Here is a 25,898-nt window from a genome sequence, read left to right on the forward strand (position 1 = left end):
GCTTTCTCAGCCGGCAGCCACCTGATCTCGCGAGATTTCGTCACCCTTCTTAGTCAGGCGGCGAGCTCCCAGCGTCCTTTTTATTCCTCGCGCACCTGTAGGTCTGCCTTCATCTCTGCGAGTGTGGAAGGGAGCGCATGGTGAGTGGCCCTCTTTCTCTCTCCCGTCTTCCTCCCTGCCCGGGGCAGACTTCTCACTAGGCCTCTGGTGACTTGGCCCTTAAGAGGAGCCAGGAGGCCCTGTTCGGGTTTCGCCGTGCGGCCTCCACTGGGCCTCGCCCCGGTGGGGGGCTAGCTGGGACGAATCCTCCGCGAATGTCGGAGGCCCAGGAGCGCCGGCTGGGTCGTGGGCCCGGTGGGAATGCCCCACTTAGTGGGAGTCGGTAATACTTTTTCTTCCCTCGGGCCACACCGATATTTCGATCTTAATCGGCGTGATTAAAGAAACGGGAGCTTCTCCGGAACCCCATTCATAGAACAGGAAGCAGGCCCCAAGAGGGGAGGCGCCACGTGGGTGAGATTCAGCGGGTTCCTCCGCGCCGCACGAGCCCTCACGAGAAGGGCTTTGGGAACCCGAGGTTCTGGTAACGTAACGGGTGAGCGCGCGGGGAGATGGTGAGTGGCATTTCTGATGTAATCGGGACCACGGAGAGACGCGTCCGAGGCCGCGCGGGCGGGAGGAGCCTGGGCGGGGCGGTTGGGGAGACGCGTGAGCTCGCAGGGAGGTGGGGAGGAGGGAGGGCCGGGCCCAGCCTGCAGGGACCCCCCTCCGTGCCGCAGCTCGTGTTCTTGGCAGAGAGCCTGGGGGGGGGGACATTTTTTCCGGCTCCTTTTACAGATGAGGAAACCGAGGAAATAGTGGCAAACAGGGTGAAAAGTGACTTGCCCAGGCCTGCTTTGCCATGAGACCGCCTCGCTGTGTGCCTCCCCTCCTCCCCATTGGATCGTAAAAAGGTTGGAGATGGAGTAAAATGGTCTCCAAATTAGCTAAAGTACAAAGGAAGCTCAGGGAATTCTTATGACTGGATGAAAATTAGGAAACTAGCCAAAAACTGCTCCCAAGTACAGCCAATTAACTCCTGTCACTGGAGGGGGAGAGAAAAAGAAATCCTCCTGGGGGAAAAAGGTGAGTGTTGGCTATTCACCTAGGACTTTAGTAAAAGAAATAATTATACATAATATTTGTATAACATTTCTGAATAATGACAAGAAAAACTACCCGTTCTAGACAAATACGTTGACCACCAGATCGAATCCTGGGTCTCAGGAGGACCCAAGTTAAAGTCCTGCGGGACTTACTGGTTCTATCATCCTGGGCAAGTCACTTTTAGCCTATTGCCTGCCTCAGTTTCCTCAACTGTAAAGTAATGGTGATAATAACATCTACCTTTTAGCAAGGTTGTGAGGATCAGATAAGGGTTTCTTTGTAATTGTGTTTTCCTATTCTCTCCCCACTGTGCCGTGTGTTGGAGGAAGGGGACCCATAAACAGTACCGATGCAGGAAAAGACTCAGCACTATCCACTGCCCCCTCTTAGCTGCATGGAATAGGTCATAGGAATTGAGGCTGTTGAAGTAATAGTTTCTGGTGTTTGAAGGAATTAAGGCATGTATTTGAAGTCCCCTACCGCAGTGATCGGTACTAGTCCATGCCTGCTATGTGCCAGGCACCGTAGTAAAGGGATGGGGTGACAGTTCCATGCTCACCGAGTGGGTACATCAGACATCCCAGATGGTACAGAGAGGTTAGAAATTGGGTGTTCTGTAATCTCCCTGCTTAAATGGAGGTTTTGTAGTCCATGGCTTCTCTTTCCAGTCAGGGACAGAGGGTGGTGATAAGGTGGAGTAACCATGGCTGTTGAGATCTTTTGCAAGATGAAGAGGTTTTTTCCAATAATGAACTTCCTGGGACTTGAAAGTGCAGACAGGTGAGAAATAAGGCCAGAACTGGAAGATCCTTAATTGGAAGCTTTGGGGTAATGGCCCCACCCACCAAAGAGGCAGAAGGTAATTTAGTGATGCATTAGAGAACCAGAGGTTGATCAGCTCTTATAGCATCAAGTTACCGGTAAAGACCTGTCAAAAGTCTACTAATCTGTACATCAGGATCCCTGCTGGCCCCATATTAGCTTAATTTAAAAATGTGATACTAAGTTGTACTGTGTTTTTATTGTTAAATGTTTCCCAGTGACATTTTTGAGGTATAAATTGGGTTGAGAAGTCTTGAGCCTGTAAAAACTTGAGAAAGGAGGGAAAATAACCTAGGATCTGGTAGATAATGACCACTATTGCTAGTGAAATTTAACGAAAAATGTAAATAGAAGCAAATATCTCGGACCAAGATAACAATTTTATTAACTGGGCATGAACCTGAGGTCAATGGCTGCTTCAGTTTCTAGCCAAAGACCCCAAATTGAAGATGCAGCTCATTTTTGTAAGCATAGAACAGAAAAACAGTACAGAGCAGGTAATATGTATGGTGTTGAGAACCCAATAGTTGATGGTTACATAACTGAGGTATGGGGTACAAGATTGGTTGGAAGTTTGGTAATGAGGGGCGCTAGCAGTGACCACCTCCTTTCCTCCTGTGACTAAAAAGTATTCAGCTTCAAGAACTAGTGACTTTGGATAACAAACTAGATATTCTTGAAAGGATTGCTTGGTGTGGTGTAAAGACCCTTATGGCAAACCACATCCTGAGCTTAGCTAAAGAGAACTGGGTTTCTAAACTTAAACCTTTTACAGGCCAGTTGAATTCTGGACTATGCTCATGGACAAAGAACCCTGATTAAGGCAGTTAACAGGACAAAATAAGTGAATTGTAAATAGGATCCAAAAAAAAAGTAAATCAGTTTAAACTTCTCACATCCAATATCTAAATTGGGCAAGTCAGCTACTTAATATTAAGTACCTACTATGTGCCAGGACCTGTACTAAGCAGTAGGGAAACAAATAAGGCATTCCCTAACAGGAAGACAATACACAAAAGCTGAAAAAGGAGGTATGGGCAAGGTATCCTGCACTGGGAGCATGGTAGAGTCTAGTCCAAGAAGTGCATCTGGTGGGAAAAGAGTTGACTGGTGCACGAGCCCTTTTTAAATGGAGGCTTAGGGATGAGTTCTTTGCTCTCTTCTTTTCCAATCAGAGGGTACTGAAGAGTTTTGAGTACCAAAGCTTATAGGTTATGATTTTCCTGGGAGAATGATGATGGAGTGTAGCTGGTCAGAAAGTGAAAAAACAATAAGTCTGGAGAGAATCTCAGTCTCTATCAGTAGTGGGAGTCCAGAAGTGGCACATTCTCTTCTCCTTTGTTCATACTTTAAAATAATCAGGATTTTAATTATGGCCACATGGTTAACAAATTGAGAAGGAACTTGGCATGTGGATACAGTTTCATATTTTTTATAAGGAGAGAAGGGAAAGACTTCAGATGGGGATAATATCAACTGAACCCAAGCAGGTGGGTAATTTAGGACCTTGTCTTACTATGAAAGTCTGTTTTTCCGATAAAAAACTGAAAGAAATTAAAATTTTTTTCACTACAAAGATGGGTTTAGGGATAGATCACTGTCACATGTTTAATGTATATTGCTGCCCCTTCCTCCAGCAGTTTCTTAACCAAAATATAGATTCTATGACTTTAAGTCCCTTGACCTTTGGGCCTCAGTTTCTTCACCAATAAAAGAGTTTTGGAGATCCTCCCTTCCAGCTCTGAATGTATGAGCCCATTTTAATTGGTTTTACTGAGTATAGTACCATGGAGTGGTAGTGAGTGAAATAGAGATTTGGGAGGTGCCTGGAGTAAACTGCATAGCAAAAGATGTCAGTATTGTCACATACATGCAGCACAACCCTGGAAATTGGGTTTAGGCTAAACAGGGAGCAAAGTGCCCACTAAGGTGTCCCCATTCAAATGGACTTTGTATAACTACCACCTGGGGGGAAGGTGCAGATATGTACTGGTCATTATAGATGTATTCTGTGACTGGCAGAAGCTTTTCCATGTAAAAGATCAGGTGCCAACCACTGTGACTAGGAAATTGCTGACTAAACTTATACTCATGTACAGTGTGGCACACATCATTGCCTCCAATGGGGTTATGCATATCACAGGCCAAATAGTGACTGAACAAGGGTTGGGGATTGACAAGAAACTGCACTACCCATACTACCCTGAAAAACCAGGACCTAAAAAGTAGATTTGATGGAAGGTATATAAATATTGGGCAATCTTTTTTTCTTCTAGGTATTAAAGGTAAACATTTAAATCCAAGTATAATGGATGAAACTAAGAATTTGAAAAGGAGTTTGAAGAAAACCTCTCCCAGTCATACATCTTTGGCTTCAGCTGATTCATTGGAAAACAATGAGACGTGAGTCTGTCATTTTCATAAAAGCTATTAGTGGTAGATTTACAGAAAATGGGAATTAAAATAAATATTTCAAGATCTTAACATAGTAAATGAACACAATTGAGGGAACATCTGTGTCTACTCTTGAATTGCAGATATTGCTGGGAAGATCTAAAAGAAATTTTGTTAATAGGTTTTACATAGTTCTGTGGTATCTGACTTCCATGAACCTATTTAGGGTTTTCTTGGAAGAGATAACTGAAGTGGTTTGTCATTTACTTCTTCAGTTCATGTTACAGATGAGGAAACTGAGGCAGACAAGGTTTAACAACCTGCCTGGGGTCACACAGCTAGTGTCTGGAACAAGATAGTCTACACTATTCAATCTAGCCAACCAATAGGTTTCAGATCTGTTTAGTATTTAGCGTATAAACTAAACATTTTTCTGGTTTTCTGTTCATAGAACCTTTGAGGTGTGATATCTGGCTTCTTGCCGTGTGTGTGTGTGTGTGTGTGTGTGTGTGTGTGTGTGTGTACGTGCGCGTGCGCGCACGCGCATACTATAATCTCAGGTACAAGAGTTGATGCTTTTTGAGATGAAAGGAAGGAAAGGTAGTCAGTAGAATGGTGAGTAGCCTGGACAGTTAGTAATAGCTAGTTTTTATGTGTGCATATTCTTACTGTACAACAGTTGTACTCACAAAGATCTCAGATCACATATATGTTAGAGTGAAGGCTCCAAATCTTTAATGAATGAAAGGATCTGGAATGTTCTGATTGGAAGGTTATCATTTCCTTAGCTGATGTAATAAACAGTTAGCAAATGTAGTGAAGTCTTTTTCCTGTTACAGTGATGACTCAGATTCTAGCAGCAGTTTATTCAAAACTCAGAGGGATCCTGCCTCATCCATTCAAAAACCAAGAAATAGATATACCTGGAATGTGAAACGGCCACCTGCAAATACTCATTTGCAAGATAACTCAAGTGACTCATCAGAAGAACCATTTAATTTGCGAGTTTTTTTTGAAAATTGGAAGAAAAAGAAGAGAAAGAGAAAATATAAGCCAACTGGAAGACCAAGGGGAAGGCCAAAAGGAAGCTTTAAAAAACAGTCGCAGCCGTCCGTACGCATTCTACCCAAAAAAAGTGACGTGTTCAAAGATAAAGGTTTACAGTTCCCTTTGGTAGAATCAGAGAATGGAAAGAAACCATTACTTTGGAAGAAAATTTTAGGCTATGAGGTGAGGCAGATTTTGAAAAGTTCTTAGAGATATATAGTGTTGTGTCAGTGTTCCTCACATGTAACTATTGTTGAATGGAAAATAAGTTTTGAACTGCTTGTATTCATATAAAAGGTATAGTAATGTTGTGTTGAATTTTTTTCCTTTTAGCTTGCATATATTTCCAGTAAGGGAGGTGTTGGACTCTTTTAAATTGGATCAAAATTGGGTTGTGGAAATTTAAAAGAAATTTTTTTTTTTACTTCATTATAGTCTCTTACTACTTATTTTGGCAGAGGATGATCCTGTTTGGATTATAACTGACATTTGCATACTATTCTTACGTATTTTGTTGTTTAGTCATTTTTTTTTTTTTCTGTCCAATTCTATGTAATACAAATTATTGGGTTTTCTTGGCAAAGATACTAGAGTGGCTTGACATTTTCTTCTCGTTCATTTTATGGATTAGGAAACTGAGGCAAATGGGAAAAATTAAGTGACTTGCTCAGGGTCACACAGCTATTAAGTGTCTGAGGCCAGACTTAAGATAAATCTTCCTGACTCCAGACCTGTATTCTGTCCACTTTGCCACCTAGCTCTACTGTTTTAAGGTACTGGGAATAGAAAAACAAGATAGGAAAAAAAAGCCCTTGTTCTAAAAAAGTTAAATGGCAGAGAGTGCATGATTCCAGTAACTGATTGGAACAGTAAGTAAATAGTAAGACCTGGGCTTCTCTTTCCATATTTAGTCACTGACCCTGGACATAATGGGAGTAATAATAGCATTTAACCTCATGGAATTGTGTTGGACTAAGTAACAAGAATGTATATAAAATATAATTCTCAGGCTTCTCGAGGATTATCAGTTGTAAGGGTTTCTGTAATTTCTTTATATAGCAAGCAGTTGCAAGAGGGTTTTTCAACTATGTTAAGGAACAGAAATATGAATCCCATCTCAGAGAAGCTTTGAAGCATCTGGATGTTGGTGAAGATTTAGAAAAAGAAGACTTTGGTGTAAGGAGATATAAATATTTAGATGATGATGGATCTCTTTCTCCTATAGAAGAACCCAAGTAAGTTGGCATGTTTTATAGGCCTTTATTATCTGAATGTTTATTAATTTCTTTTCCCCCCTCCTGTATGCCTTTTATACTAGTCATTTTTGAATCTAGTTCTCATATGCTTGTATTGTGCATATTCCTTTGGTTCAAAATGTTAAGCAATCTTAAAAAACTTACTTTAATGTTTCAGTGTGGAAGATCAGTCAGATGGTCCAGATGAATGTGATGTTAAACTAGTGGTGAGTAAATATGATGCAGGATATTCTGTTGTGGACTTTAGCAAGAAAAAAACAAAACACAAACTTGTAAATTTTTAAAAGGCTTATTGGTTGGGCTTCCAAAAGGCTTGTTGATAGTGGGAGTGTATTAATTGGGACATGAGCTGGAATCCAATAAATTTTTTGCATTACTTTTGCATGTAAATAAAATTTGTAGTAACTTAGAAGATGAAGTAACAATAATTAATGACCCTTATATATTTGAAATATTTCCTTTTTCCCATAAGCTGTGTTGGAATTATCCACAACTAATTCTTAAATGTATTTAAAATGGCCTCATTTTAGTTGTTGCTATTTAGTTGTTGTATTATTTTTTGGTATAGGAGAAGAGTTGTTTCATAATAAGTACTGAATTCCCTAAGAAGGCAGAGACAAAGATGAAAAAAAGAGTGCTTAAGAGTAGAAATGATACTCAAGAAAAAAATTGCAAGAAAGATGAAACAGATTTGCCCAGGAAAAAGAAATTCCATGGACAAAGGAAAAAGAAAAGGTAAGCAGTAATAGATTATTCAAATATATTATTTATGCTAGGTAAAAAAAAAATGATTTAAAAATTTGTACATTTCTAGAATTGAAAAAGTTACTTTCTGGTATCCCAGAAGTCATTTGAATATAAAAATCTGATTCTTTAAGGAGAGCACTTGAATGCTGCCTGCATTTTCCACAGGAGCACTGAAATGGTGGCCCAGGGTTGGCAGCTACTTGCTAGAAATCTGTTTTTTACTTTTGGGGCATTATACCTAATTCTCACATTTTCATGGTACGGAGTCAAATAGATGGAAACTTGAGAAAATCTAGGTACTGAGAGGCACTTGGCATAGAGAATTAAGAGCTAGCCTGGGAATACATCAGAAAGAACTAGGTTTAAGTCCTTTTTGCCATATTCTTGACTCTGACCCTGTAGGCAAGTTACTTTAACTTGTTAATGCCTCACAAGCCTAAGCCTACAAATTTTGAACTGTGGCAAGGAATGCTTTCTTAGTGGAAATGCCTTATACTGAAGAATTCACAAGTTCTATGCAATTCCATCATTTGGTTGATAGTACTATGAAATATTTCGTTATATAGTATACTTCACTGATTTTTTACTTACTGAAGAACATTATATTGGCATGAATGGAGCCAGTGTAAAAAAAGTGCTTGTTTTAAATTTAATTTTCTAGTTGTAAATGGTATGTGCCATATTTGTGAGCATCCCTGCACTTGGTTTAGTTTTGTTTTGAATTGTAGACAAAGACTTATGACAAGTGCAAAGAACAAACCCTCTTTTGCAACCCACAACCCATGGTTTTGTATGAGTTGTGATACATACAAGAAGGGACAGTTAATCTGAAATAGACTGAAAGTTGAACTGCTTATATTTAGAGTGCCCTGGTCTTCTGAACTAAGAATAAGAATGAAATGGTATACATAAAAAGCTGTAAAGCTGGAAGCAGTGAAACTGAAATAAAGAATGAAATTGGGTGGGAAGGTAATGTTCGTATATACATGAAATTTGAAATGCTTAACCCCCCACCTCCATCTCTTTTTTCCCCCTTAGGAATTTGCATTGATGAACTTGGGGATTAAAGCTATAATAAAAATTTTTCAGGTATAAAATTTCTGGTTTTTATTATAGAGTAAGTAAAATGTGGAAAGGTCGTGTTACAAAATTTTTTCAGCTTTTGATATTTAACTTTGTTCTATCAAAAAAATAACTAAATATATTAAGGCTGGGTAAAATTTAAACTTCTTGCTCTTTGTCTTTATTTTGAAGGCTAACCCGTTTGTCTTGGTCATATGATTTTGAGGTCTATCCCGATGGGTCCTTTTCTGTAGGTCCATATCGTTGGAAACGCCTCAAACAGCAAATGTGTAGTTTCGCTTTACTCACTAATCTACTTACTAGATCTGTGGGGATAAAGCTACAATACAGCTTTAATCTAAAACAGTATTTGTGAAATGATGTGTTTACCTTACTAACATAAAGTTTTCTTTTAGATAATATCAGTTGGCTGGTTTCTTTGGATGTTGTTTCTAGGTAAGCTTAATCATTACAGCCTTAGCATTAATTCGCATATAGTTCATATGATGAATTCTTTTGTTCAACTGCTGAGTGAAAGAAACATGAACTAAAATGAATTCTGATAGAGCTGATTTCAATTGTATGACCACAAAATGTCCTTGGTGGCTGTTTGGACCCAAGTGTTTTTACCTGTGTTGCTTAACAATTTATATTTGCTCTTTTAGCTTGTCTTCTGAAGGAAGTTCACAAGATGTGCCCTGTGGTCAACAAGAAATTGGTTTGGACCAGGGTTGTGAATATAGAAAGATTATTACTGCCTTAGTCCTGAGTTTAAAACATCTCAATACAGCCTATTAAAAATTCAGGTCTGTATTCTTATATCATACTTCGTGTTCCTATCTTGCATTGAAGTTTTTTTCACTCAAGTGTTGAGATTATACTTAATCATTCTGTATTTTATTATTAAATTTGACCTACTGTTCAAGGGTTAATGTTGAATCCTGATATTTAGTGTGCTGTTTATCCCTAAGAGTTCTGTTTCATCTGCAGATGTCTTCTGTGCATTTTATCATATCCCTTGATTAAAACCTTAATGAGCCAGCATGACAGACCATTAGAGATCCCTAAGATGGTTCCTGGAGAAATTCCTGGGTTTCAGGAAGTAACTAGGGAAATGGAGATGGAGTTCTTTAAAGAAATTCCTACCATAGCACCTTTGGGAGGGGTGGGGGTGGCATAGGATTATATTAAATCTTTAAACATGTAGGTTACGTATATGTCTTCACATAAAGACTGCACTGTGTGGTATCTGCACCCTGCAATATTGTTGGGCTGTTCAAAAGACAGTGCTATAGAAACTCAGTATCTGGCATCGTTGGTTTCATGCTTATTATGCATGTTCAACCTGGTATTTCTATTGATACAAGCCATTTTAAAAGGTACTTTTGGCTTATTTTTGTTACCATTTTGCTAATGAGTTGGTCCACAAATACAGCTCTTTTCTTTAGGAAAGGTGGCCTTTGAGGGACCTGGAAACCTGTTTGAATGGGAGATTGCCAAACTGACATAATTTGTGGTAAGCAGATGATTATTTTCCTGTGATCAAGTTTTTCCATATTACTAGGGTTTTTTAATTCAAACACGATCTTGTAACCTCACTTTGACAGTGATCAAAGTCGATATTAAATATACCAAGTCTTAAATGGAATTCATTATTACTTAATGAAATGCCATATTCCAAATAATCATGAGCACATTTTGAAATTGGTGTTCACAATATAGTAATGTGGCTATAAGAAGACAGGTTTTGCTTCCATCACTAAAGATTTTTTAGTGGTGACAATGAGACCTGTAACAGTCTGCTTAGTTTAAGATTCCATTTGTGCAATTTAATTTTTTAGTTTTGTATATGAGTATAACCTGTATCAACTTTCCTAAGTTTTGTATGCTCTACAATTATTGCCTTTTCCAATGAAACAAAATATTTAAAAGAAATTTGTAATGTCCATTCCAAATAAGATTCTGAAAAACTGTTAATTTCATGCCTGTTAGATGTCACATTTAATTAACCCAATCTGTTAATTAAAAGCAAAGATCTGTTGCATCTTTGCTGACCCCTGGTATTTTAAAGTTTGTTTCTTTGAGACACTCCCTCCTCCCCCAAATCTCTTAAACAAAAGAAGAGAAGGTTGATATTTTGATACATTTTAACTATCCATAATAGGTTAGTTTTGTATATTTGTGCAAGGGGGAGGGAGGAATTGTGGGTATGCACAGAAAGCTATAACTGGCTTTTCTGAATTTACATTTTTAGAAAGAACAAAGATGGATGCTTCAGGCCACTTTTCAACATTCTAAGTAAGTTATTTTAATAGTAATTTAGCTTGATTTTGACATCAAATTCAAAACATGGATCTAACGCACCACATTCTCAACAATCAACATTAGGAAATAAAGGAAGCAATAAGCTATGGCTTTTTGTAAGCCTAGTTTTTTTTTTGTAGATTATGCACTATACATATATCACATGGAATTTGGTGGTTTGGGTGGAGTTCCATTTATTTCATTTTCCTGTTTTATGTGATACAAATACTGCTAACAAAATGCTAAACTACTTTAATAATTATCTTGCCACCGTCATGTTTATGGGAGTTCCTGTGTGGGTGGTCTATATCTGTAGGATTGTAAGAGTTGGTTTCATTCAATATAGTCTAGAATTGCCTAGAAGGGGGCAAATGAAATGGCATTTGTGGTAGTGGTAATTTTACATTTCCAAAATTTATTAGTCTCTGATTTGATTTGGGAATGTGGAAGTTATGCTCTTCCCCCCCAACCCTTATACCCTCAAGGTCCTGATTTACTGATCCAGTAAAGTTTGTAGAAGCTGGGCAAAATCAATACCATCTGGAAGATGTTATTTTAGAAGCTTGTCATTTGAATCCTTTTGAAACTTGTTTGGGTGATTTGTGTTAAGTAAGGGCCATTAAAGATGTGGTGATGATAGGCAAAATGTTCAACTGCTCTGAAGAGGTGAATGAAAAATGGCCTTTCTGAACATCTAGGTTCTTTGTGATTAATACCTTATTCAGTCCTGAGAAATTGAGCTCATCAGTAAAATGTATGGTTCATTTAGTAATAGAACAGAACTTAAAACAATTGATGTAAAGATATTGAGTGTTTAAAATTTTGTTCTCAAATACTAATGCTGGAAAATAATGGTCCTCTTACTATGACAATGTTATCAGTACAGGTTCTGCATCAACGTGTTATCAGCCACCAAGGAGCAGAAGGATGGAAAATACTAGCTAAAAGGTGTGGAAATATATCTGGTAACACTATTATTCAACATCTTAATTTCCTAGCAGTGGAGTCTGTTTCTGACTGGTCATTACCAAGGCTTTTAGAATGCAGTTTCTGATTGCTGTGGACATGACCACAAAAAATTACCCAACAGGTTTATATTTGCTACCTTAGGAGCATTTAACCTTTTGGGAACAGTTTTTAACACGAGACCTTGGGCCTAATTGTGTTGGTGTATTGGACTGTTGATCAGTAAACTTTCATTAAGCACCTGTTATGTGCCAGGCACTGTGCTAAGTGCACAGAGATAAGATAGTGTCCTCTCTCAAAGAGCTTAGAGTCTAATAAGACACAAATATGGAATAATGTTAACAATGATCTAATGATTTCATTTTTCTGACAATTTTAGATCAGCCTGATAAGTACACTGAAGCAAGCTATGCTGTAATTTAAACACAATTTCCAGGGGGCACATTCCAAGGGTAAGGTTGATTTTTTTTTTTTTTCTTAAACTCTTTATTTTACCAGGTCATTTCAAAGAGGGCTTACATGGCTTTGAAACCAGAAGCTCTTAACGCTGTGACCTAAAAGGAAAGTCTCTATAGAATGCCATGATTAATTAACATAATCATCATGGTTTCTTACTAATGAGATACAAGTTTGCTATTACCAAGTGAGTTATAGACCAAGAAAAGCAAGTCATTACTATCAAGACCTTGTTGTGTTTACTAGTGCTGTACTCTATAGACCAATAATAATGTGATCTATAATAAAGTCAGCTAGGTCTGGAATCATCCAATTCTTGGCGGTAAATTTTGTCATGCTTTGTTTTTAAGAGAATGGAGAAAGATAAGACAGCTCGAGAGAAAAACCAGTCATCAGAAAGGAAAATGTCATCCATATTCTCTGGAGAAGGAATTTTGAACATATATTGCTTTCTTTTTTGTAATGAAATTGATATAAATTTCAATAAAAAGTTATTTGATATCCCTTTTGTAATGAATCACTTGATCTACTTTAAATCCATAGAAAGTTAGGCCCTATGAATGAAGACTAACACAAGGTTTTTGCAACCAAGATTATTAGGCTATGGAGAAAAATGAACTTCATTTTGAGTTATTTTCTCTTATGATTGTGAATTCTGCCTGACTGAATGAGGGTCCTATTTCTGACCAAGACCTAGCTTAATATGTCTACATTTGCTCCTTCAGTATTAATTAGCCCCCTGGAATAGGGGAGTGTGTGTGTGTATGTGTCCAATACGATAACCATTTTGGTGGTAAAAATATGTGTACAGAGGAGCTCAGACACTGTTGTTCTATATCAGGTGTGTCTTACTGAGTTCATTGAAACAAGCCACATCTCAGTTCCCCAAGAGAACTGAGAACAGATGATTTCTAAATGTAAAATTAGCAAATCATTCTTTCTGGAGCTCATATTTTACCTTCAAAAGTCCCTCCCTCCTAGTGGTGGGAGGGTTTTGCTCAAACTTCAGTGTTATGGGGGTAAAATAAAAAATTACTCAAACAACTTTATTCTATGCAAATAAGTCTCAGTCTGATTTAGCAGTCCTGTTGTACTCAAAAATCTCAGTTTTGTGCTCTTTCTGTTATATTGCTCTAGTGGCTTCTACCACAGTTGCAAGACTTGATCTCCCAGATCATATTGTATCCACTTTTTGGAAGACCTGTTCAGATCAGAAGGGAGAGAGAGACTCTTCAGTAGGTTGGCCATTTAGAGGTGAAGTTTTTTGCCTGACCCACCACCTATGGAAAAAAAATACATAAAACAGCCCCAGTCCCATGCATCCCTCCCTCTTCTGCTTCTGTAGTGATGATGGTAGAAAAGAGGACAAGGGATGATGAAGAAAAGGAAGGGAAAAGAGATGGTTTTTTAAGCCTTCTAAAAAGTAACCTAGCACAGCAAATGTGAGATTCTTATCCAGAAACCAGTTAATGGAAAGAGCTCTCAGGTGATCCTTAGAGGCCAAGGAAAGGAGCTGAAAGATTTTGTTAAATATTATTTCATAGAATATGTGGTTATCTCTTACTACAGTAATCAAAAGTATTTTCAAAGACACCGTACCAATATTTAAGAGAATGTAGAATGCGATAAAGAACCTTGAAACCAGTTATTTGGTGATTTCAGTGTAATGATGGAATAGGTGTGGATCACAATCAGAAAAGTAACTTGGCTCAAGACCAACAGAGAAGCTAAAACACTACCAAAAAGCCTCAGCATAAAATACTTAAAGAAAAACTTGGTAGGTGTTGACATGACTAGTGCCAACAAGTATCAAGTAATGTCCAAAAGAAAAATGAAGCATTTCAACAGGAAAAAGGCTTATCATTGATGTACCAGTATAGTATCTTTGAATCACCTTTCTGTATAGTCAGACTACTGACTTCTCAGAGCAGACACCTCAATTAGTGAAAACCTAGGAGAAAAAATGAGAAAGAGGTAAAATTAGGGGCAGTTAGGTGGTACAGTGGGTAGAGCACTGGTTCTGGAATCAGAAGGACCTGAGTTCAACTAAAGCTTCAGACACTTGACATTTACTAGCTGTGTGGGCTTGAACAAGTCATTGAAAAAAGAAAATTGAGGCTATCCAAAATGCAAGAACATGGAAGTGAAGGACCATTAAACCTTTGGAGCTACATAACTGGTTTGAGACTCTTCCCCCTACCTCCGCAAAGAAAACAAGTGTTTGTGCTACATGAAGTGAAGAGTATCTACAGGTGCCATCAAAGGAAAACTCTTCCAGAACTGGTCAGAAAAGAAAAGTGGAATGGTGGTGGTTGGAAACCATTTATAACTATCAAGGTGGCTTGTGTTGACCTGACATCACTGAGGGGAAAGGTGTTGTCTTGTTGAGAATGGGTACTTAGTATATGATAGAGACCCTCATAAGGCTGGTTAAACATGACATCCAGTATTATAATTTTTGTTGATTCATGTGAGATTATATTGCTAGGGAATATGAAGTCCTAATTAAGAAACTAAAGACCACAAGGGCAAAAACAGTATTTTCATCACTTTTAGTTAATAGCTGATGTGGGAAGATAGAAAGATGGTACCTGAGAATAAGATTCATATTCCTAAATCAGCGTAGGCATAAAGCACACCTATAAAGTACTTTGATGCTATGCCATTCAGTGCATATATTACTAAATATTGATACTGGCTCGTAAGCTATGGTGTCTTAAAGCATAATGTAATTTCCCTGTTTATTTTAGCCAAGTCTATTTTTACCATTTCCTTCTCTGAAGTCATAATTGCTATCCCTTGCTTTTTGAGTTCTTATGTTGCAAACACCATGCTAAATGATGGAGACACAAATCCAGAAGATAATCCCTGCCCTCAAGTTTACAGGCTAACGGGAGATAATCCATATATTGTGGGAGTGCAAGGAGGGGATTGGCCAAGAAGGGAATACTTTGGTTTGGGAAGTCATAAGGATAGTGAGTAAAACCATAAAGAAGTCTATTTAACATCTCCCCCTTCCTGCTAAGGAGGGCAGTTACCTAAAAATATTCATATAAAAATAATTTATAATTTTAAGTTTTTGTCCTTAATGCGCTTGAAATACAATAGCAATGATTAGTGCACAACATAAATCGAAAATAAAATAAATTAACCTGCACTTTAACTTTGAGAAGAGTCATGGCTGGAGTGAGGGAGATGAAAGGGAGGAGGAAGAGGAAGGGTTATTGCTCAGGAGACTTTCCTATGAGAACATCGTGCATTTCAATGAAGGCAGTCTCTCAATGCTACTTTTACTAAAAGTAAGAACACTACTACCTTCACTTATTTTTTGAATCACTTTCATGTTCTGACTCACTGATTTTTTTCATGTTCACTTCTGACTAGAAATCTAACGACACTTGATGTTTTTTTAAATGAATTTGTTTTCAACAATTGCTTCCATAAGTCTTAAATTTTTTCCCCTTCCCTCCCCAAGACAGCATGCAATCCCTTCCCAAGCCATTTAAGTCCAAATATGTTCATACTGCAAATTTTTGTTTGTCCTGGAAGACAAATTTTGCGAAATGTTTTCCTCATCCAGTGAAGTATACGTAAACCAGGTTACTCATAAAATGAGGTTCTACTGTATTCCCTCTAGCCTGTCCTTTCACTTTGTCCTGGGTTTGTAGCATGTTGTTACAATTTTTACTGTCATAATTTCCTAGGGCAGCTAAGTGGCATAGTGGGTGGAGTACTGGGTTTGGAATTAGGAAGGCTCATCTTCCTGAGTTTAGACATTTACTAGCTGTGTGACCCTGGGCAAATCACTTAAGCCTGCTTGCTTCAGTTTCTTATCTGTCCTCTAGAAGGAAATGACAAACCCCTCCAGGATCTTTGCCAAAGAAAACCCCAAATGGGGTCGTTAAGAGTTGTACATCCCTGAAAAACAATTGAACAATGTTCTTACATTAATTTTTTTCATACTTTTTTTGTTAATGCTAAGATTTCTAAAATGAAGTCTTAATAGCAGAAGACAATATGCTTCCTTTATAGTGATGTGTCTGAGTGTATTGCTCATGATTTTGAGTATATTTATTACATTAAGGATTCTTCTGTTCCTATGTGATGTTTTAACATATATCAGTACTGTACTTTATCAAAGAATTTTTTGTATGAGCAAATGGCACAATCACAGTCTATTTGTATCTGTCTGACTTAATTAATACTGGCTTTTCCCTGGTATTAAAGCATACTTGCAATTCAGTTATAAATCCTACCTGGTCATGAGGATTCTTTTATTTTTACAAAGACAAATTATTTTTTAAAAAGAAGTTGATGCCTTTTGTTTTTCAATGTAATTAAACCATAGTAATTTTCAGATTGATTGGTTGTTGTCCTTTGTTCTTGAAGACCAAAATGGCATCACTATGCTGGAGTCAAGGGATAATGTGTCCAACTGTGGCTGATCAGACCATCAGAGCTCAGATGGCCCTACCACAGATCAGGCACAAATAGTCCATATGAACATTTTTAGTGGAGATGGCTCTAAATTCGCAAATGTCACATTTCCTTCAAGCTATTGTAATTCTGCTTTTCTCATATAGTGCGTGCCAGTGCTGGGCAACCCTGTGCCAATATCTCTGCTGTCTCACAATTAATTCCAAAGTTCTTCAGAGAGACCTTAAGAATGTTCTTGCATTGCTTCTGACTATATGAATGCTTGTCTGTGTAAGTTCTCCATAAAATAGTCTTTTAGGCAAACATACTTTTGACATTTGGACAACATGACCGGTCCTTCAGAGTTGTGCTTTCTGCAGCAGAGTTTGAATACTTGGCAGTTCAGTCTTAGTGTCTGGTACCTTATCTTCATAATCTTTCCAAGACATTCAAATGGAAGCAAATCCTTTTCCTGGTATGGTGCTGGTAGACTGTCCAGGTTTCATAGGCATACAATGGCTCTGTAGACCTTCAGTTTGGTAAGGCAGTTTTGTAGACCTCTTCTCTCCCATACATTGTTTTGGAGCCTCCCAAACGCTGAGCTAGCCTTGACGTCAATATCATCTCTGCATACATCCCTGGAAAGTATACTGCCGAGGAAAGTGAACTTATCCACAGCATTCAAAATTTCTCCATTTTCTGTAACTGACAGTTCCACGTATGGATGGTGAAGAGCCCCTGTTTTCTTGGTGTTAATTGTTAGGCCAAAATTAGCACAACTAGCAGAGAACTGTTTCATACTTTGTTGTATCTTGGCCTCAGTGGCTGCACTAAATGTATAATCATCAGCAAACAAAAAGTCAACTCATCAGCTCTCCCTCCAGCTTTAGTTTTGACTTGTAACCATTTCAAGTTAAATAATTTACTGTCAGTTTAGTAGCTGACCTTGATGCTGTTTAATCCTGCTGACAACATCATGCTAAAATGCATGGGCAAGCACACAACCCTGCCTTACTCCACTGGTGACTGGGAAAATGTGAGAGCATTGTCCATTTTCCAGAACCCAGGCAAGAAGGCTGTCATGTACAATACTGATGAACTTCTCCAGCAACCAAATTTTGCCATAATTTTCCACAAGCCCTCATGACTGCCAGTATCAAAGGCCTTGATTTGATTGACAAATGTTGTGTACAAACCTCTGATCCGTTCATGGCATTTCTAATTTTTTGATATACTAAATTCCAACTTCTTGTTTGCTTTACAAATTGACTTATTTAAAATGTGGAGAAAATGATGAGAGAAATTGCTAATGAGGACCTGATTCTAACAAAAAAGTGGATTGCTGAAATACGGTAGGCATTTAATAATTGACACATATGTAGGGCTTTTAAAATAAAAAATTACATGCATTATCACATTTGAGCTTCGTAACAGTTGTTCATGTAGACAGGTCTGCCTTGGCAAGGAGAGGGGCCGTAATTTGTATCAGACAGGAGTAAAGGAACAGACTGGCGGAAGGCTTCTGAGTGATGACGTAAGATGAGGAGGGAAGTGGAGGGAGCTTTGGATGAAGGACCTCAATTTTTTCTGTACTGTAAAACATGGTTTTCAGCTGAAGAGGGCTGGAGGAAAGGAAGCTGTGGGAGATTTGAGGAGGGCTGAAAAAGTTTGGAAGAACTGCAGTGAAGAGTGGGATGGTGTGTTAATTAGGGAGGTAAAAGGATTGTCTTGCAGCAATGAAGACCCAGTTGAAATTATGTAACATAAATTTGTAGTAGATTGAGTCAACATGGTTTTGTAATATTCTCTGCCTTCATTCAGTAGCACATTTAGTATAAGAGCAAAGGTAGTGAATAATGGGAGTGATCCAAGGTTTAGGCTTGGCAGGCAAGTTCTATGAAAGGATAATGGGGGAAGGACTCTTGCCTTTCCAAACATCCCTACCATGCGTCCCCCTATCTCATTAAATTTATTGTTTCCAATTGATTAAGGGCACATATATTCTTGTTAGAAATGTGTAAAATAAGAGTGAATCAATTCTGACTAGGCTTAGGGCCTTTCAAATTAGTAAAATGCATAGATTACATATTCTAAGAGACTTCAGAGATAAGTAGTCCAACTCCCTCACTAAAATGTTCATTGTGTCGATATTGGTCTTTGTGTTATGTATTCATTTATCATTTGTACTTATTTCCTGATTCTCAGTTCTGTTTTAGAAGGCCAAACAGGTGGGGTGTTATTGGATCTACAAGCTTTTTATCCTTACCCGAAAATGACTTTCCAATTCACCCCTTTTGCTTTCCTCTTGGAATCAGTTTTTGAAACCTTCATCATCTGTAATATAGATGTCATCAGAGCTGTTTGAAGTAAGCTCAGCCTCTTCTGTGGTACTATGTTCAGACTCTGTCTCCTGAACAGCAAATTAAACAAGGAACCAACAAGGCAAGAAAATAGCTTTTAAAATTCACTTTCTAAAAACAAAATGATTTTACTTACCTATTTATATCCCAAGAAAAAATAAACAAGGACACTGCCAAGGAATAGATGTTGAAATTCTTTTAAAGGAAAAAGAACCTCATCACCTTATTGACCCTTCCTGCCTCCAAATTCTATTAACATTAAAAAGGGTACAGATTCAGAAGCAAAACTCTTCCACTAATTTTACCTCTGATGATTAAATCTCTCAAAGGAGCTATAAAGTTTATCTTGGTTTGGCGCATCTTCTAGACAGGAATTCTTTATTAACCAAGGAAAAAGGGCAGTTGCCAATGGTCCTACCATTGTTAGGGGTCCACATGATCATATCAGGGTGTATGCTATAGTAGCTGTTAAATAAATGGTTGAGGAAAAGAAGGAAAGAATAATGAAGGAAAAAGAATAGAGTGACAAGGGTATTAATGGCGGGGGGAAAATTTCAAAATACAGTAGAACATGGAAGTTAAGATGGGCTAATATCAATAAAAGAGTCAGAAGACGCCTGGGAGAGCGAGAGCACATAATCTCCATCTCCTACTGAAGGCCAGTGACAGAAGTGTATCACCAAATGTTAGATCATGTAGGCCAGATTCTTCAGGTATCTAAAAGACTTCAGTACCTATTCACTATCTTATCAGTGAGGATACTCTCATGAAAATGAAGTTTATAATCATTTATGTCTTAAGAGCTGGTCTTCATGAGTTACCAAAGCCCTCCAAATTCTTCTTCACCTTCACCTTCAAATTCACCTAGGTCAGCCAATCTTTTGGAAACATCCTCTTCACTTCAAATTGAGAATTCTACCTAAAACATAGGTCAACTTAAAGGACAGCCCTTGAATTGGACTATGTCCTCTTTGGTACCCATCCTTTATTCTTAGGTTCCATTCCATTATACCTTAATGGTTTTCCAGTTTTGTTTCCTTTGCTGCCTCTCCGTATCCTGTGCTTAAAAAAGTAAATATCCCCTAATGTTATATTTTTCACCTTCAATGCTTTGTGGAGATATCATCTACTCAATGTTAATCACCACTTCTACACAGATGATTCCTCAACGTTTAGTTTCATTAAATCCCAATAAACTGAACTACAATCCTTTATGTTCCATTTCCTCAAACTCAACACATATAACAAATCAAACATTGTCTTATCCCCCAAAGATGTCCCTTCCCAAGCTCTCTATTTTCTGTTGACGGCACTAACACCTTCCTAGTCACCCAAGAATTTAACCTTAGAGTCATCTTTGAATGTTCCTTTTCTGCTAAATATTACATCTAATCTGTTAAGTCCTGTCTATTTGATTTCCAAAATATCTCCCATGTATTCTCCCTTTTTCGCTCTCAATAAGGATGATGGTTTATGCGTTCATCTCTTCTTGCACAAATGACACACTCATCTTCCTATTTTAACCTCTTATGCCTCCAATCTCCAAGGGTATTCTTCTACTGCACTGTTCCAGTCATATCATTCTTCAGCTCAAAATCCAATGGTGGTTCCCCTATTGCTTACTAAACATAAATTCATCTTGTCAGTCAAAGCTTTAATATACCTTTCTAACCTTATCTTTTTTTTTTTTTTTTGCAGAGTACATTCAAGCCCAAGTACCACTCTATCCCTCATTCTCATCTTGCCCTCTCCAGTCTATTCCTTTGCTATCCTATGCATGGCTCCTTCCTACATTCTTGCCCATGATCTACCTTTTGAAGTCCTTACTTACTGTTCATCAATGTTCAGTTCTGGTGCCACCTAACCAGACCTATTCCCTCTTCTTTCCTCTTCCAACTTGAAAAAGATTCTCCCCAAAATTTCTTAACGATTAAAATTTTTTAAAAATATTTTATTTTCCCTCAATTACATGTAAAGACAATTTTTTAAAAATTTTATTTTCAGTGTTCTACAATAACTACCATATAACATTATTTTCCCCTCCCTTCCTGAGACAGCATACAATTTTGTATAGGTTCTACTTGTACATTCCTATTAAATACATTTTCACTTATAGTCATGCTGTGTTGAAGAATTAAAATGAGTGGGAGAAATCATCTGACAAACCAAAATGCAATACACACACACGATCTGCTACATTCTGCGACTGAATTCCATAGTTCTTTCTCTAGATGTGGAAGGCATTTTGCCTTAGAAGACCATTGGAAATTTTTTTTAAGTCCTTGCATTGCAATGAAGTTCCAAGTCTACCAGAAAAAACTCTCGCACACTGTGGTCAGTGCTGTGCACAAAGTTCTCCTGGTTCTTCTCCTGTTGCTCAGCATCAGGTCATAACAAGTCTTGCCAGGCCTCTATGAAGTCTTCCTATTCATCATTTCTTATAGCACAATAGTATTCCATCACATTTTAACAATTTTTTAGCTATATCTCTTTCTGTATTAATTACACCTTGTATCACTGTTGTTTGTGTATGTCCCTTCTCATCCCACTCTCACCCTATCTTAGTTTTGTCTACATGATCACAGAATCATAGGAGATCCTCAGAAATCATTCAATCCAAACTCATTTTATAAATAAACTGAGATCTAGAGATGTTGAGTAACTTGCCCAAAGTTGCACAGCTATTTTGTGGTAGTCAGGGCATGACATATCTCACCATTATTCTCCCTTCACATTCTATTAAGTTTCTTGAGGGAAAGGTCTAGAAATTATACTTTATCTTTCCCAGTGCTTTATACTCAGTAGGCACTTATTGTTTAAATTGGATTAATCAAATACCTTCAAGAACCTTCCTCTATTTCTTCAATTCTTTCTCTCTGGCCCTTCTCTGTAACAAGCGAAGTAGAACTTTTTGCTGTTTTTCTGAATTGAGTTCTAGCCAGTTAGATAAGTGCATGTGGACCCTAGCCAATCAGATGCTGAGGAGAACTGTATATATAAAGAGAGAGCCAGTGTTGAGAAAAGAGACATGAAGAGAGCCAGCATTGAAGGGGTGAGCCAGCATTTAAGTGAGCTGGGAGAAGACCTCTGATGGCAGAGACTTGCTGAAGGAGCCTCCTTGGAAAGTGAGTACAGCTGTAGGGCAGAAACATGCCCATTGAGATGGAGACATAGCCCCTTTTCAGAGCTGTTAAAGTGAACTGAGCAGTTATCATAGAGTCTCTGGACTCTGGAGGTGAACTGAGATGACAGTGCTGGTAGTGTGTGTTAGTATTATTGTTGCCCTGTTGAGCTTTGTTTTCCCAGAGGCAAAAGCTGTGAAGTGGAGCAATCCCCCTGAGCTGAAACATGAAGCAAGAGCTGAGAGCCATCTATGTGTAAATCCAGGCAAGTCAGGAGTGGTCAGCCCTCAGAGAAAGACTCATGAGACTTGGAAGTCAACCTCAAGTTAGGATGAAAGAGGACTTTACTTGGACAATTGGTACTGATTAAGGATGTTGCTATGAATGTTACACTTCACTTTATTGAACAATGTTTAGTTTACCGCTGAATAGAGTTCACTATACTGTGTGATTAGACCCTTGAAATTATTCACAGCAGCAGTCCTCAGACGTGTTGTGGTGTTTGGTGTTACACTCTCTACTACTGCTGTATAGTTTAGTTATTGCATAATACATGGTTCTGGGCATCTGCGTACGTGGTCCCTGCTAAACTGGAAGCTCTGATAGGAAATATGTTTTATTTATCTTTGCACTTTTGCCTTCACCTAGCACAGTTCTTTGCAAATAGAAGATTTAATGACAGTTGAATGAATTTAACAGGATTTAATAAGTGTGCCCAACAACAGAATCTAAAATTACCAGAGGAATATATTTATTATATATATTACATGTTACATAATATATTAGCATAGATATAAGAAGATAGGACTTAGTGTAAAAAAATCTTTAAATCCTGTTCCAAGACTGAATGAAAACATTACAAAAAAATGAACTTATGATAAATTATTTTATTTTATATTTTTAAAGGAATTTTTACAAGTCAGGTTTTTTATTTTTATTTTTAAGGAATATTTACAAGTCAGGTTAATTTGAGGTATGTCATGAGTCAATGAAAAGAAATCAACTATGCATTCTGTAGCACAGGATAAAATCCTGAAAAACATCCAAAGTTCTTTTGTCCTAGTGGAAGGTTTTTGCTCGTAATTTCTCCAGTGTTTTCTGCAGGTAAAACAAAACTGGTCAAAAACAAATTTATTTACCTCTATGCAAATAATCACATCTCAGTTCGATCTAGCAATTCCATAGCAACTTTAACTTCTTTTTACACTCACCCCAGATATCTAAATCTGTTGTGCTTGCAGAATTTATCTAATGTTCATATGACGACAAAGGGAAAACAGACCCAGAAATGTAAGGTTACTTACCCTAGGTCACATAGCTAGTTAACAGCAAGCTAAGACAAAACCCCTCACCTCCTGAATCAGTCTAGTGCTTTTTCCTTTATGTCATATTATTTCTCTAAATAACCTGTAATCACAAGGTAGCAGTACCACAAAAGGCAAGTTGATTAAGTGTCAACACACTTGACCTCTACTGCTGTCTTCCTTTAAACAAAAGGCAGCATTCTTAAAATGAGATCTCACTGAAAGAAAAAAAATGACACACCAGAAAAGTAACCACTCAAAACCACTATACTGTACTTGCAAAACTGTTTAAGAAAACCCTTTTTCCCCTAAAAGCAATTACTATATGTGTGTTTATATAACACACACACACACACACACACACACACACACACACACAGGTCACACTTGTACTTTGTTAGTCATTACTCTGCAAATCATATCCTTCAGGTTAAATAAACCTTATTTCCACATAAAAACACGCCCAATCAATTTAAGCAAAAAAGAAAAACTAAACCCCAAACCCCATGGGGTGCTTAGAGACATAAATTTGAAAAGGCAATGTCTTGCTAGCTGTCCTTTCAATATTCCCCCACAATACTGCTAAGAAGCTGGGTACTTCCCCATTTTTTATTGACCCCATTCTCTGCAACACAAGTCAAGCAGCCACGTCAGGGCTGAAAATAAGCACAAATTTCTCCCTTCTCCCTCAAATCATTCTCATCCCATAACTGACCCCTATCTCCCTTCTGTACCATTTGGGCTGAGTTACAAATTGTCTGGCTATGTACACTAGAGTTGTTTTTTCCTGCACCCAAAATATTTAAGATTCCCAGTGTGTGATAATGTTCAGGCCCCAATTCCCACCAGTAAGTAATCTAGGGCCCCCCAAATTACTTTGCATTTAATTTTGAATAAAATTTGTATTTTCAAATTATAATATATATTATTATATTTAATACATATTAAAATAAGCATATTATGTACTTGTTCTCCCCTAGTAGAATATAATCTCTTCAAGGGCAAGAACAGTTTCATTTTTGTCTTTTATAGCCCCATGCAATGCATGGCACATAGTGGGTGGTTTAATGCATTGCTGAGTAGAGTTGAATTAAACTTTATCAGCTAAAGAGGCTAACATTGCTAGAAGAGTTATCGTGGCATTGTGGATAGAACAGCTAAGTTTGAAGTCAAGAATATCTGGTTCAAATCTCACCCTCAGACATTTATTAGCCAAGTAAACCTGAGTGTATCATTTGCTACCTGCTTCAGTTTCCTCATCTATAAAATGAGAGATCTGAGCTCCATAGCCTTTTCTACTTCCTTCTACCCCTAAACTGATAATCCTATAAGACAACTGTCATGATCCCTGCTACTTACCTTCTCTCCCTCTGTTCCTAGGGTAGCTATTTGCTCAGTTGCAAAGCTCAGAATGGGAATTATCCACCCTAACTTATCTACTTTTTTCTAATTTTCTTTTAACTTTTCTACTCTACATTAAGGTCTGTGGATCCTTCTTCTACCAGGGAGACCCACCCATTACCTATATTCTAGTTTGAGCCCACCATGGAGAAGGGGAGAAAAGGAAGAATTCATAGGAACATAGACCTATAGTGCTGGAAGGGGCCTTAAGAATCATCTATTCCAACTCTCTCATTTTACATCTGCGGAAACTAAAGTCTAGAGATGTTAAATGATTTGCCCAATATGACACAAGTAGGAAATGTCAGAGCTGGGATTCAAACTCAGTGTTCAAATTCATCCCTTTTGCTATGGCATCCTTGTATTTAGGATGTCCTAGGAAGGATAGTCATCTACAGTATGCAAGTGGAAGGGATATTCTTTATCTTGTAGCACCTAGAAGCAGGGAGAACCAGAAAATGCTCCTCCAAATATGTGTGGGCCAGTGGAGAAATTCTTATTGCTAATGCTGCTGTGACAGACAGTAAGGTTTTTAAGATGGACCTATCATACTAATTATGGAGTATTCAAACTTTACGCAAGCCAAATTGGAGGTGGGGAAGAGAACAGGAGGGAGTACAGCATATATATGAACCAACAAATTAATTCCATTTGCTCCCTATAGAATTTCAGAGCTTTAAGTTACCTCACAGGCAATCTAATCCAATCTATACATGAACATGAATACCTTCTATGCTTTGTATGAAGAACTCCAGTGAGAAGGAACTTAACTATCATTTTTCTTCTGAAGAGCTCTATTTGGCTCTTTACAATTTCTACTACGTCTCCTAGTCCTGGTCTTATTAACCAAGCAGAATAAATCTAACCCTCTTCCATTTGATAAGGTAGTTATATTCACCATAAGTCTTCTTTTCCAGACAAAACATTCCCAGTAATATCAAGACCTTAATATCACAGTTGTCCTCTGTATGCCCATCAGCTTATCTATATCATTCCCAAAACAGAGAGAAAAAACAAAACTGAAAACAATACTTCAAATGAGTTCTGAACAGGGTAAAGCAGAACAGCACTATCACTTCTCTAGTCTTGAACATG

The 25,898-nt window shown here is 37.9% G+C and overlaps 2 protein-coding genes and 8 non-coding genes across 22 annotated transcripts in view; 9 read left to right on the plus strand and 1 right to left on the minus strand.

Moving 5' to 3' along the window:
• Positions 1 to 40: 40 nt before the first annotated feature.
• Positions 41 to 12,701, plus strand: TAF1D (TATA-box binding protein associated factor, RNA polymerase I subunit D). 13 transcript variants are annotated; one of them, XM_072611351.1, is made up of 16 exons: positions 77 to 140; positions 444 to 595; positions 838 to 1,125; positions 4,245 to 4,371; positions 5,202 to 5,592; positions 6,469 to 6,644; positions 6,823 to 6,871; positions 7,234 to 7,400; positions 8,451 to 8,501; positions 8,891 to 8,930; positions 9,140 to 9,280; positions 9,910 to 9,990; positions 10,729 to 10,772; positions 11,665 to 11,726; positions 12,124 to 12,196; positions 12,551 to 12,701. In XM_072611351.1, the coding sequence occupies exons 3-9, from the start codon at positions 1,026 to 1,028 to the stop codon at positions 8,461 to 8,463; spliced, it is 1,023 nt and encodes a 340-aa protein (XP_072467452.1). In that variant the 5' UTR covers positions 77 to 140; positions 444 to 595; positions 838 to 1,025; the 3' UTR covers positions 8,464 to 8,501; positions 8,891 to 8,930; positions 9,140 to 9,280; positions 9,910 to 9,990; positions 10,729 to 10,772; positions 11,665 to 11,726; positions 12,124 to 12,196; positions 12,551 to 12,701. The 13 variants fall into 13 exon arrangements, with proteins under 13 accessions (XP_072467459.1, XP_072467462.1, XP_072467463.1 ...); XM_072611353.1 differs by having other exon boundaries at positions 9,923 to 9,990; XM_072611350.1 differs by having other exon boundaries at positions 8,451 to 8,930.
• On the plus strand, positions 8,109 to 8,235 carry LOC140509401 (small nucleolar RNA SNORA40). Its single transcript, XR_011968725.1, has one exon. It is a non-coding gene; the product is annotated as a small nucleolar RNA SNORA40 (small nucleolar RNA).
• Positions 8,695 to 8,827, plus strand: LOC140509392 (small nucleolar RNA SNORA18). The gene has a single exon (XR_011968716.1). It is a non-coding gene; the product is annotated as a small nucleolar RNA SNORA18 (small nucleolar RNA).
• On the plus strand, positions 8,972 to 9,042 carry LOC140509423 (small nucleolar RNA SNORD5). The gene has a single exon (XR_011968741.1). It is a non-coding gene; the product is annotated as a small nucleolar RNA SNORD5 (small nucleolar RNA).
• Positions 9,709 to 9,842, plus strand: LOC140509384 (small nucleolar RNA SNORA8). The gene has a single exon (XR_011968708.1). It is a non-coding gene; the product is annotated as a small nucleolar RNA SNORA8 (small nucleolar RNA).
• On the plus strand, positions 10,143 to 10,274 carry LOC140509388 (small nucleolar RNA SNORA1). Its single transcript, XR_011968712.1, has one exon. It is a non-coding gene; the product is annotated as a small nucleolar RNA SNORA1 (small nucleolar RNA).
• On the plus strand, positions 11,402 to 11,474 carry LOC140509383 (small nucleolar RNA Z40). Its single transcript, XR_011968707.1, has one exon. It is a non-coding gene; the product is annotated as a small nucleolar RNA Z40 (small nucleolar RNA).
• LOC140509390 (small nucleolar RNA SNORA32) lies at positions 11,797 to 11,914 on the plus strand. Its single transcript, XR_011968714.1, has one exon. It is a non-coding gene; the product is annotated as a small nucleolar RNA SNORA32 (small nucleolar RNA).
• LOC140509385 (small nucleolar RNA SNORA25) lies at positions 12,241 to 12,374 on the plus strand. Its single transcript, XR_011968709.1, has one exon. It is a non-coding gene; the product is annotated as a small nucleolar RNA SNORA25 (small nucleolar RNA).
• A 10,264-nt stretch (positions 12,702 to 22,965) lies between the features above and the next one.
• The window catches only part of CEP295 (centrosomal protein 295), an 85,026-nt gene continuing 82,093 nt past the window's right edge, over positions 22,966 to 25,898 (minus strand). Inside the window, 1 exon segment of the mRNA XM_072611342.1 lies at positions 22,966 to 23,196. Coding sequence (XP_072467443.1) covers positions 23,158 to 23,196 — 39 coding nt within the window. The 3' untranslated portion in view covers positions 22,966 to 23,157.

Source organism: Notamacropus eugenii, chromosome 5, assembly GCF_028372415.1.
Source record: "Notamacropus eugenii isolate mMacEug1 chromosome 5, mMacEug1.pri_v2, whole genome shotgun sequence".
NCBI classification, from domain to species: Eukaryota; Metazoa; Chordata; class Mammalia; order Diprotodontia; family Macropodidae; genus Notamacropus; species Notamacropus eugenii.